General features: G+C 43.1%; 1 protein-coding gene across 6 annotated transcripts in view; it reads right to left on the reverse strand.

The window, feature by feature from the left end:
* GIGYF2 (GRB10 interacting GYF protein 2) overlaps positions 1 to 12,842 on the reverse strand; it is a 208,667-nt gene that overhangs the window by 76,645 nt on the left and 119,180 nt on the right. For all 6 annotated transcript variants that reach the window (XM_056564616.1, XM_056564619.1, XM_056564617.1 and 3 more), the window contains one exon: positions 122 to 339. In XM_056564616.1, coding sequence (XP_056420591.1) covers positions 122 to 339 — 218 coding nt within the window. The remainder of the gene's footprint in view (positions 1 to 121; positions 340 to 12,842) is intronic.

The raw sequence follows: 12,842 nt of genomic DNA on the forward strand, positions 1-12,842 counted from the left end.
CAAACATCTGAACAATGAATGTAGAACAGTAAGTGTTTCCCACAAAGTTGTCGGAATTTTACAAAAAGACTTTTAAACAGCATCCAATGTAGACCAAGACAAAATTGGAAAAAAATTATACCTTGGAAGGTAGGAATGCCCCTGAGGAATCAAAAGTGCCCGTCTCATCTTCTGCATCCTCCAAGCACCATTCTGGCAAACTGTCTCTCTCATCTTCCGCACTCCCTGAGCCACTGCGAGTTCTGCGATAGCCTCGTTCATCATCGCGTTCTCGAAAATCAAAGTCAAAACGCTTGCGGCGGTCCGGATGCTCTCTCCAAACTTGACCTCGACCACCATCTTTTAAAGAAGAAAGTTTAAAATTGTTCAAATGGTTTTAAATTGATATAAAATATTTCAGATATTTTACAAATAAGGGAAGCAGTAAGGAGAAAACTTGACAAGACAAGCAACCACATTGACACTTTGTCTACTAAAACATTAAACTTTGAAGGGAAACTGACAGCCAGTTCATCTGCACTAAACCCAAGAAACAGGGTTAAAGTGCAGGTTAACAGGATTAACCCCTTAAGGACCGAGGTCATTTTGGCCTTAAAGGGGTACTCTGCTGCCCTGTGTCGGAAGCTCCGCTCCCCAGCGTCCAGAAGTTTATTGTTCCAGACGCTGTGTGCGGGCTTCCGTGTTCAGGGCTGCCCCTCGTGATGTCACGCCCGCCCCTTTCATGACGTCACGCCCGCCCCCTCAGCGAAAGTCTATGGGAAGGGGGCACGATGGCCCTCGTGCCCCCTTCCCATAGACTTTCGCTGAGGGGGCGGGCGTGACATCACGAGGGGCAGCCCTGAACACGGAAGCCCGCACACAGCGTTCGGAACAATAAACTTCCGGACGCTGGGGAGCAGAGCTTGCGACACAGGACAGCTGAGTACCCCTTTAAGGACCATAGCATTTTTTGCACATCTGACCACTGTAACTTTAAGCATTAATAACTCTGGGATGCTTTTACTTAGAATATGTCAGGAAAAACTATCTCTGAATCAAATTCATACTTTATCATAGTGGTAAATTTCGTCGATAATTGCATCATTTCTTGGTGAAAAATTCCCAAATTTCATGAAAAATTTGAAAATTTTAATTTTAACTTTGAAGCTCTCTGCTTGGGAGGAAAATAGACATCCCAAATAAATTATATATTGATTCACATATACAATATGTCTACTTTATGTTGGCATCATAAAGTTGACATGTTTTTACTTTTGGAAGACACCAGAGGGCTTCAAAGTTCAGCAGCAATTTTCCAATTTTTCACAAAATTTTCTAAATCAGAATTTTTCAGTGACCAGTTCAGTTTTGAAGTGGATTTGAGGGGTCTTCATATTAGAAATACCCCATAAATGACTCCATTATAAAAAAAAACTGCACCCCTCAAAGTATTCAAAATTATATTCAGAATGTTTGTTCACCCTTTAGGTGTTTCACAGGAATAGCAGCAAAGTGAAGGAGAAAATTCAAAATTTAAATTTTTTACACTAACTTTTTATTGTAGACCCAGTTTTTGAATTTTTACAAGGGGTAAAAGGAGAAAATTCCCCCCAAAATGTGTAACCCAATTTCTGTCAAGTAAGGAAATACCTCATATATGAACGTTGGGTGCACTAGAGGGCTCAGAAGCGAAGGTGCGACAATGGGATTTTGTAAAGTGATTTTTGCTGAAATGGTTTTTAGGGGGCATGTTGCGTTTAGGAAGCCTCTATGGTTCCAAAACCGCAAAAAAAAAAAAAACACATGGCATACTATTTTTGAAACTACACCCCTGAAGACACAACCCCACAGGTGTTTGACGACTTTTCGTTTATGAATTTTTTTATGAATTTTTTTCTTTCACTAAAATGCAGTTTTTCCCCCAAATTTATCATTTTTACAAGAGGCAATAGGAGAAAATGCCCCCCTAAAATTTGTAACCTCATTCCTTCTGAGTATATAAATACCCCATGTGTGGATGTAAAGTGCTCTGCGGGCAAACTGAAATGCTCAGAAGAGAAGGAGCTTTTGGAGAGAGAATTTGTTTGGAATGGAAGTCGGGGGTACGTGCGTTTACAAAGTCTCCCGTGCTACCAGAACAGTGGACCCCCCCCCCCCCCCCACATGACCCATTTTGGAAACTACACCCCTCACGGAATTTAATAAGGGGTGCAGTGAGCATTTACACCCCACTGGTGTTTGACAGACTTTTGGAACAGTTGGTTGTGCAAATGAAAAATTACATTTTTCATTTTCACGGACCACTGTTCCAAAAATCTGTCAGACATCTGTGGGGTGTAAATGCTCACTGCACCCCTTATTACATTACGTGAGGGGTGTAGTTCCAAAATCGGGTCACATGTGGGTGGGTGGGGGTTCCACCGTTCTGGCACCATGAGGGCTTTGTAAACGCACATGGCCTTCAATTCCAGCCAAATTCTCTCTCCAAAAAGCCTAAAGGCGCTCCTCCACTCCTGAGCATTGTAGTGCGCCAGAAGATCACTTTACGTCCACACATGGGGTATGTTCTTACTCAGAAGAAATTATGTTACAAATTTTAGGAGGCCTTTTTCCTATTACCCCTTGTGAAAATGAAAAATTTGGGATAACACCAGCATTTTAGAGAAAAAATTAAAAAAATTTCATTTTCAACGAAAATTCTTCAAACACCTGTGTTAAGGCTCACTATACCCCTTGTTACGTTCCTTAAGGGGTGTGTGTGTTTTTTGTGTGCTTGTGTCAGAACAGCTGTAACGATCAGCCACCCATGTGCAAATCACCTCAAATGTACATAGTGCGCTCACACTCCTGAGCCTTGTTGTATGCCCGCAGAGCATTTTACGTCCACATATGGGATATTTCGGTACTCAGGAGAAATTGCGTTACAAATTTTGGGCATCTTTTTTTCCTTTTACCTCTTGTGAAAAAAAAAAAAGTATGGGGGCAACACCAGCAAATTAGTGTAGTGTAAAAAATTAAAAAAATTACAACAACATGCTGGAGTAGACCCCAACTTTACCTTTTCATAAGGGGTAAAAGGAGGAAAAAGCCCCCCAAAGTTTGTTAGGCAATTTCTCCCGAGTACGGAAATACCCCATATGTGGCCCTAAACTGTTTCCTTGAAATACGACAGGGCTGCGAAGTGAGAGAGTGCCATGCGCATTTGAGGCCTAAATTAGGGATTTGCATGGGGTGGACATTGGGAATCCCTGGCATAGAATACCCCTAACAGGGTGTCTCCAGCTGTTGCAAAACTCCCAGCATGCCTGGACAGTCAATGGCTGTCCAGCAATACTGGGAGTTGTTGTTTTGCAGCAGCTGGAGGCTCCATTTCGGAAACAGTGCCGTACCAGATGTTTTACATTTTTATTGGGGGGGGAGAGAGGTAACTGTGTAGTAGTTAGTGTAGTGTTTTTAGGGTACACTCACACAGGTAGGGTTCACAGTGAGTTTACTGCTGGGAGTTCGAGTTGCAGCGGAAAATTAGCTGTTTCTCAAACTTGCAGCGAGAAACTCGCTGTAAACCCGATCGTGTGAATGCTGCAAAACTACAACTCCCAGCATGCAGTGACAGCAGAAGGGCATGCTGGGACTTGTAGTTATACAACAGCTGGAGGCATATTACTACAACTTCCAGCATGCCCTTTGGCTGTCCGTGCATGCTGGGGGTTGTAGTTATGCAACAGCTGGAGGCACACTGGTTGAAAAACACATAGTTTGTTACTTAAACCGTGTGCCTCTAGCTGTTGCAAAACTACAGCTCCCAGCATGTACGGTCTGTCAGTGCATGCTGGGAGTTATAGCTTTGCAACAGCTGGAGGCATACGGGTTGGGAACACTGAGTTAGGAAACAAAGATTCCAAACCAGTGTGCCTCCAGTTGTTGCAAAACTACAACTCCCAGCATACCCAGACAGGCTAAGGGCATGCTGGGAGTTGTAGTTTTGAAACTCCTAGAAGCAGCAGGGAAGATCTCCGATCCCCGGTCCCCGCTGCCTGCGCCAGTCCTGCGGTATGTCCCCACCCCAGCTCTCATCTTCCCCTGCTTTGCCCTGACTTTTAGGGGCGGGCAGAGTGGGGACATACCGCAGGGACCAATCACAGTGATAGCTGACCAGGACAATTCACAGATGGGACTTCTGCCTGTGAACCTGTGCGATGCCGCAATATGGTAATACCCTAAATAAGAAAGACTAGTACCTTTTATTATATAAGGGATGAAGTAAGGCTGGTGTTAATAATCGTTTCACACCATGCCAAATAATCCAAATCCCTGCCTGTCAAGGTACTTATACATAACTGGAATTCCTGTAGTGTGTATGGTGGAGATATAATCCGGCAGTAATCAAACCTGCAATCATGACAAATATTTACATAGTTACATGCTGTTGAGAATCTATTAGAGCAGGTCACTGGAGACGTTTACTGAATGCTGGCAACTAAATAAAGTCAACGCCAATTTGTCACGAAGGGAAAAACCATTGATCACTCTTGGGTTTAAGCAGTTTTATAAACAAGAACAAATTAGTGTAATCTCCATTTGGATACAAGTAAAATCTATAGGCCTCATTTATAAAGACTGTTCATGACCATCGTAACCAATCGCAGCTCTGCTTTCATTTTTATATGGAAGCTGAGTAGTGACTGGTTGTTATGGGCAAATAGGGGAAATGGTCTGTGACAATAGTTTTCATATAGGCCTTATTCCATATTTTTTTTACAGAGCTCAACATTCATTAAAACAAATACAACAATGAATCAAAAAGTTGTAAACATCTACCTGGTTAAAAAAAAAAAAAAAAAAAATAGATGCTGGACATACTGATGTCATATGATACATCTGGGTAACAGAACTATATGTATCCCTCAGAAACATACATCAGTCTTTCCGGGACTTTTTGATTGATGGCCCATTTTATCACATGGCACCTCCACCAATCAGATGTTTCTCAGAGCAGCAGCATCTGCAATACACAGTGAATGGAGAAAGAAGTGTACAGCTCCATACCTTGTGTAGTGGCCGTTCTGGGTTACTGCAGCTTAGGTGACGTTCACTTTAAATGGGCACGGTCAGATATAAAAACTTTTTATATGTTGTAAAGCATGCAAAACCAACAGGTTTTACAATTGCTTTTATTTAAAAAAAACTGCCTCCCTGCCTCCTGGGACACATACTAGTCCTGCTGTGTCCACTCATCACCTACATCATGGACACACTTCATGATTGACAGGTCTGCAGATCTAAAGCTGCTATGATTGGCTCCCTCACGGTCTGTGTTTACTTCACAGTCTCCTGTGTGAGGAGAAGGGGGGAGGGCGGGAGTACACTGCTGCCTGTGAGCAGATGATGAAAGAAGCTGGTGACTGAAGATGGGGAACAAAGTAAGTGTCCCTGCATGTATATATGTGTGTGGATATATATGTATGTGTGTAAATCTGTGTTGTCTAGGTAATGTGCATGTGTATGAATAAATGAAGTCAGTGGCCCTTATTTACTAAGAATGGAGTGTAGGTTTCTTTGTGGGTTTTAATTCCCTACAATTTCCACTTTTCCTACATTTTGCTTTTTTTTTTTTTTTTTTTTTATTTATTTATTTTTACACATGCTCTGATCTGTAGGGTTTTTCTCAGCTCAAATCCACCACATTTTATGTGGAAACCTTAGTAAATATGTAGTTTTTTGTGAAAATGTCGGGAACACGCCACTTTTCTGAGACCACGCCCCTTTTCCACTACAGCCACGCCCCCTTTTAGGATTTTATTAGCAAAATTCTCTCTGCGTTAGTCGGGGGTTTTTCTATTCTGGTGCTAAATCTGGCACAGAGAGAATTTCTGTCGCAAAGCGACAGAATCTGGCGCACAACCCGACAAAACATGTTGGGTTTGCAATAGTAAATGAGGACCAGTGTGTGTATATCTAATACAGGGGGACTACAACCATATGTCTCCAGCTGTTGCAAAACTACAACTCCCAGCATGCCTGCATAGCCAAATGATGTGTGGGCATGCTGGGAGTTTTAGTTTTGCAACTGTAGGCGGAACACAGCCTGCAGCAACAATGCTGTAAATCTGAGTTTTACCAATCATATGCCTCCAGCTGTTGCAAAACTACAATTCAAAGAATGTAAAGGCATGCTGGGAGCCGTAGTTTTGCAAAAGCTGTAAGCACACAGTGTGTGCGTATAGCTTTAAACCAGAAAGGAAAGGATTACAGATCCTCACTCCCAAGACCAGTGACTGAGGAGAGTGAGGGAGGGGGAGTGGTTATCACCTGAGGAGAAGAAAGGGACCCACCCCCCTTCTTCTGGTCGACAACATTAAGGTAATTCAGAAATAAAGCTAATTTTGAGAGAAACATAGGTCATAGACCCATAAAAATGATATGAACATGATCAGGATGAGATACTGAGCAACATATAACAGTTTAGTTTTTTTTGGGTGATCTGACAGGTACGCTTTAAGGGTATGTTCACACTGAGGAACTGGAGAGGAATTCTCGCTTAAAAATTCCGCTGCGGAATTTGCACTGAATATAGGAGGAAACACCCTTTTTTTGCGCGAAAATGTCAGCTGAATTTTTTTTTTTTTTAAATATGGCAGTCTATGGGAATTTAGACGCAGACTCCGCATGAAGAAAGAACATGTTCATTCTTCAGACGGAACAGAAATTCCTCAGGTGTGAACTGAGGACCAGAATTAAATTCAAATCAAGGGGGTTTGGCACTGCTAAATGAATTGTAGAGGAATAAGCAAGCGGAACTACTTGAGTAAATTCCTCTCCAATTCCTCAGTGTGAAAATACCCTAATAGGAGCTGAGCTGCAGTAACCAAACATGGCCACTAAACAACGTCCAGAGCTTTCTGCTTCCATCTCTGATCTCTGTATATTGTGGGCACAGCAGCTGTAGCAGAGAGCTGATAAGGGTCCTGGGTGTGGGACTCCCACTGATCAGATATCAATGGCCTATCCTGAGGGAAAAGCCATCAAATAGAAAACTCCTCTAGGGCTGCAGCTAACGATTATTTTAATAATCGATTAGTTGTCGATTTTATCAATTAATCGGAAAAACCGTCAAAATACCAAACTAAGGGGTCCAGCTTATTCTACTTGAAGAATTATGTACAATGGCCATATTAAAAGTTTTCTAGCATGTGATGTGACCAAACAGCAGCAATTTTTTTTATTCTTATTTTTTTATTTTTTAAGTTTACGCCGGTTGCTATACAGGGTCAATATTAATGATCCTGTACAAAAAGCAACGCAAATTTGATATTGCCGCATGGGTAACTGTCTGAACTATTAAAATAAAATGTTAATGATTTACTAACATTTAATTTTAATAGTTCAGACATTTAGCCATGCGGCAGTATCAGATATGTAACATTTATTTATTTTATTTTTTACTTTTACGATTTTTATATAGCAATAGGAAAAGGTTAAGCTAATTTTTATTGGGGGGCGGTTTATTTACATATAATTTGTTTTTACTTTACATTTTTTCTATAGCACTCCTATACACATGGGGGTATTTGCAGACTGCAGAACATTGCACCCGACCCATGTCTGTAGAACAGACACTAGGATGCAATGCTCTGCATCCCCCCATGAGTATAGCAGTGTATATGTACTACATACACACTGTTTTACCCATGGGGGTATGTGCAGAGCATTGCACCCTTGTGTCTGTACTACAGACACAAGGGTGCAATGCTCTGCACATACCCCCATGTGTATAGTAGTGTAAGTTTGTACTACATGCACACTGCTATACACATGGTAGTATGTGCAGAGCATTGCATCCTAATGTCTGTAGTACAGACACTAGGATGCAATGCTCTGCACATACTACTATGTGTATAGCAGTGTGCATGTAGTACACACTTACACTACTATACACATGGGGGTATGTGCAGAGCATTGCATCCTAGTGTCTGTAGAGGACACTAGGGTGCAATGCTCTGCAGATACGCCCCATGTGTAGCAGCCATTAGTAGCAGCCCCTCCAGTAGACGGCAGCCCTCACCCTTGTAGATAGCACTCACCTGCGGCTGTCCTCTGTCCCGTTCTCCCGTCCGCATCACGTCGTCCTATGGAGGAGCATGTGACACATACGTCACTCTGCTTCCTCCGTAGCGTTACTCTGGGCGCAGGGGAGGAGGTGGAGTGATGTGTTTGTCACATACTCCTTCATGGGACGGGATGAGGGTGGGAGAACGGGAGTAGCAGGTATCGGTTTTGTTATCAGGGACACTGAACGAGTCCCCGATACCATGCAAATTGCTAGTACTGGCCCGATACTTCCATTCACTGCCACCACCCGACATGTTCCGCCTGCTGCTCTACTCCTAGCGCAATTAGCGCAGCGCCGGGACAGGTCTATTCTCTGCTGCTCATCTCCATGGGGTACAGAGATGAGCAGCAAAGAATAGACATGTCCCGGCGCTGCGCTAATTGCGCTAGAAATAGAGCAGCAGCAGCAGCAGGGACATGTCGGGCGGCGGCGGCGAATGAACAAAGCCTACATGCGGGACATGTCAGCTTCATTCATTCACTGCCACCGCAGACAACGAACCGGGAAATTATTCGATAACGGGATTCGTCGACAACGAATTCAGTTATCGAATGTAATCGATTTTATCGATTAATCGTTGCAGCTCTAAACTCCTCTATGCTGCAGTGACTTCATCATGGTTATTCTTATAGGTGAGGTACCAGACTGGCAAAACATCTACACACTGTACAGAAGGTGAGCGTTACCTGAAGGTATTCAGACAGGTTTTAACTTCACAACTTCATGGGCAGACTCACCAAAGGAAACCTACACAATAATATGGCCACTGAGGCCTTCAATAGGTAGAAGAATCAACTGCAGAAAATATGTAGAAAAAAAGAGCAAAAGATCCTGTACGTGTGAATGTACCCTATTTATGGATTTTATCACCCTCGTCTTTCAGACAATAAAAAAAATATATATATATATAATAATAAAAATTTTAAAAAAAGGGAACACTCAAAAGATCAATACCCAGATATAAAAAACAAATTATATAATTTTTTTTATATATCATATTTTTCATCTTGAGTATTCCCTTTTTTTTTTAATCATCATCTGACATGTTTATTTTTATGCCCAGCAGGCCACTAATTTTGTTATGAAATGTAACAGGATCATGAGAGGTACTCTTTAACTGTTGCATTTCTGGCCAGAGTCCTGCCTTGGCCTTTCTGTATGTTGTAGTCCAACACCATGAATTGTTGTTAAACATGACTTATTTTATTGAGTACTTAGGGAAAGCTGAAATTTATATATATATATATATATATATATATATATATATATATATATATATATATATATATTTATACATACGTATATACACACACACACACACGTGTACAGTGGTCCCTCAACATACGATGGTAATTCGTTCCAAACGACCCATCGATTGTCGAATCCACCGTATGTTGAGGGATTCATGCAATGTAAAAAGTGCATTTAATACTCACCTGTCCCCGCCACTCCGGACCGCATCCTCACCCCTCCCGATGCTGTTCCGCTGCTCCGGCGTCTTCTTCGGGATCCTCCGGCTTCTTCCACATCTTCTCCGGTGTCCCGGCCTGGCTTTCTGGTGACGTTATGTTGCTGCACCGGGACGGCGTGCGCAGCGACGTGATAACGATGCCGGAAAGCGAGGCCCGGAACCCGGAGAAGATGCAGAAGATGCCGGAGGATCGCGAAGTGGACCCGGAGCAGCGGGAATAGGTAGGTGAACCTGTCTGGGATGCTTAAACTGCTATCCGACAGCAGCTTAAGCATTTTGCGCTGTCGGATATCAGTTAATGCGATGGCCCCGACGTATAAAAGCATCGTATGTCAATGCTGACATCGACATGCGATGGCCTCTGAGAGGCCATCGTATGTCGATTTGATCATATGTCGGGGCCATCGCATGTCGGGGGGTAACTGTATATGTATATATACAGTCATGAGCGTAAATGTTGGCACCCCTGACATTTTTCTAGAAAATGATCACAGAAAAGGATGCTATACACATGTTTATTCCCTTTGTGTGTATTGGAACTAAACTAAAAAAGGGAGTAAAAAAAGCAAATTGGACATAATGTCACAGCAAACGCCAAAAATTGGCTGCACAAAATTATTGGCACCCTTTCAAAATTGTGGAAAAATAAGATTGTTTCAAGCATGTGATGCTCCTTTAAACTCACCTGGGGCAAGTAACAGGTGTGGGCAATATAAAAATCACACCTGAAAGCAGAGAAGTTCACTTAGTCTTTGCATTGTGTGTCTGTGTGTGCCACACCAAGCATGGACAACAGAAAGAGGAGAAGAGAACTGTCTGAGGACTTGAGAACCAAAACTGTGGAAAAATATCAACAATCTTAAGGTTACAAGTCCATCTCCAGAGATCTAGATTTGCCTTTGTCCACAGTGCGCAACATTATTAAGAAGTTAGCAACCCATTGCACTGTAGCAAATCTCCCTGGGCGTGGACAGAAGTGAAAAATTGATGAAAAGTGTCAATGCAGGATAGTTCGGATGGTGGATAAGCAGCCCCAAACAAGTTCCAAAGATATTCAAGGTGTCTTGCAGGCTCAGGGAGCATCAGTGTCAGCGCAAACTATCCGTCGACATTTAAATGAAATGAAACGCTATGGCAAGAGACCCAGGAGGACCCCACTGCTGACACTGAGACATAAAATAGCAAGACTACATTTTGCCAAAATGAACTTGAATAAGCCAAAATCCTTCTGGGAAAACGTCTTGTTGACAGATGAGACCAAGATAGAGCTTTTTGGTAAAGCACATCATTCTACTGTTTATCAAAAACAGAATGAGGCCTACAAAGAAAAGAACATAGTACCTACAGTGAAATATGGTGAAGGTTCAATGATGTTTTGGGGTTGTTTTGCTGCCTCTGGCACTAGGTACCTTGAATGTGTGCAAGGCATCATGAAATCTGAGGATTACCAACAGATTTTGGGTTGCACTGTAAAGCCCAGTGTTATAAAGCTGGGTTTGCGTCCAAGATCTTGGGTCTTCCAGCAGGACAATGACCCCAAACATACATCAAAAAGCACCCAGAAATGGGTGGCAACAAAGTGCCGGAGCGTTATGAAGTGGCAGCAATGAGTCCAGATCTAAATCCCATTGAACACCTGTGGAGAGATCTTAAAATTGCTGTAGATCAAAGGCACTCTTCCAATAAGAGGGAACTGGAGCAGTTTGCAAAGGAAGAGTGGTCCAACATTCCGGCTGAGAGGTGTAAGAAGCTTATTGATGGTTATAGGAAGCGACTGATTTCAGTTATTTTTTCCAAAGGGTGTGCAACCAAATATTAAGTTAAGGGTGCCAATACTTTTGTCCAGTCCATTTTTGGTGTGACATTATGTCCAATTTGCTTTTTTTGTCACTTTTTTTGTTTAGTTGCAATATACACAAAGGGAATAAACATGTGTATAGCAAAACATGTGTTACTGCAATCGTTTTCTGTGAGAAATACTTCATTTTATAGAAAAATTTCAGGGTTGCCAACATTTACGGCCATGACTATATATATATATCTCCTAATTTCAGCTTTCCCTGAGTACACAATAAAATTAGGCATGTTTAACAACAATTCATGGTGTTTGACTAGTGCCCGGCATTGGGATTGGGATACCACAGGACCCAACCCAAAACGTGCAGGCGGTCAGGAGGCTGCGGGAGGGCGGTCAGGTGCTTCATGCCTGTGGGTGCCGCAAATCCCGCAGCAGCCTCAGTGACTCAGTCTCAGGCCCACCCTCTGCTTACAGTCCCCACTCACCAGCTTCTGCCGTAGGTCCCGACTCACCAGGGTTGGGCTGCTGCTCCTCCCAACTTGTCTCCTCCCCCCACCATTTTATTTGGAACCCCCACTCAGCTTGCCCAGGAGGATCAGTGACCGTCCATCATCATCTGCCGCCTGGGCCACGTATAGAAGGTCAGAATGTCCAATCATGTTGCAAACACTCACTGTGCTGCGGCCCTGGCCGGATCGGTGATCCTCCCAGGGCCTCTGTGTCTGCAGTCTGCTATACGCATGGGGGGGATGTGCAAAGTAGACTGCAGACAGAGCATTGCAACCTATTGTCTTCTACATACCTTAGGGTGCAATGCTCTGCAGTCTGCACATACCCCCCACCTGTATATGAATGTACACACACTGCTATACACATGGGAGGGTATGTACAGACTGAAGAGCACTGCACCCTAAGGTCTGTAGAAGACACTTGGGTGCAATGTTGTCTGCAGTCTACACTGCACATACACTAGGGTGCAATGCAATGCACATACGTACTACACACACTGCTATACATGGGGAGTATGTGCAGAGCATTGCACCCTCGTGTCTGAACATTCCTAAGTTAGCGGAGGCGAGCGGGATTGGACAAACATTTTAGCGGGAGTGGAGCAAACACCCTACGGGAGCAAGCGAGATTGGTGAAAAAAAAAATTATTGGGAGCGGGCAACAGCGGGATTGAAAAACCAGTCCAGTGCATGGCTCTAGTGTGGACTACAACATACAGAAAAGCCAAGGCAGGACTCTGGCCAGAAATACAGTTAAAGAGTGCCTCTAATGATCTTGGTCAATTTTATAATCCTCCCAGTTTATTGCCCCCATCATGATAAACCACCCCCTGCCTTTATTTGTATTATTTGTTAGTTTACTACCTTGATATTGCTCTGTATTTTCTGCTCAGTCTCAGTCAGATTCACAGACTGGGTAGGGACGTTCCCAGCAGGCATGACATTATCTGAAGCCATACAGGGGAGAACTTCCTC

The sequence above is a fragment of the Hyla sarda genome, chromosome 3 (genome assembly GCF_029499605.1).
Source record: "Hyla sarda isolate aHylSar1 chromosome 3, aHylSar1.hap1, whole genome shotgun sequence".
Classification (NCBI taxonomy): Eukaryota; Metazoa; Chordata; class Amphibia; order Anura; family Hylidae; genus Hyla; species Hyla sarda.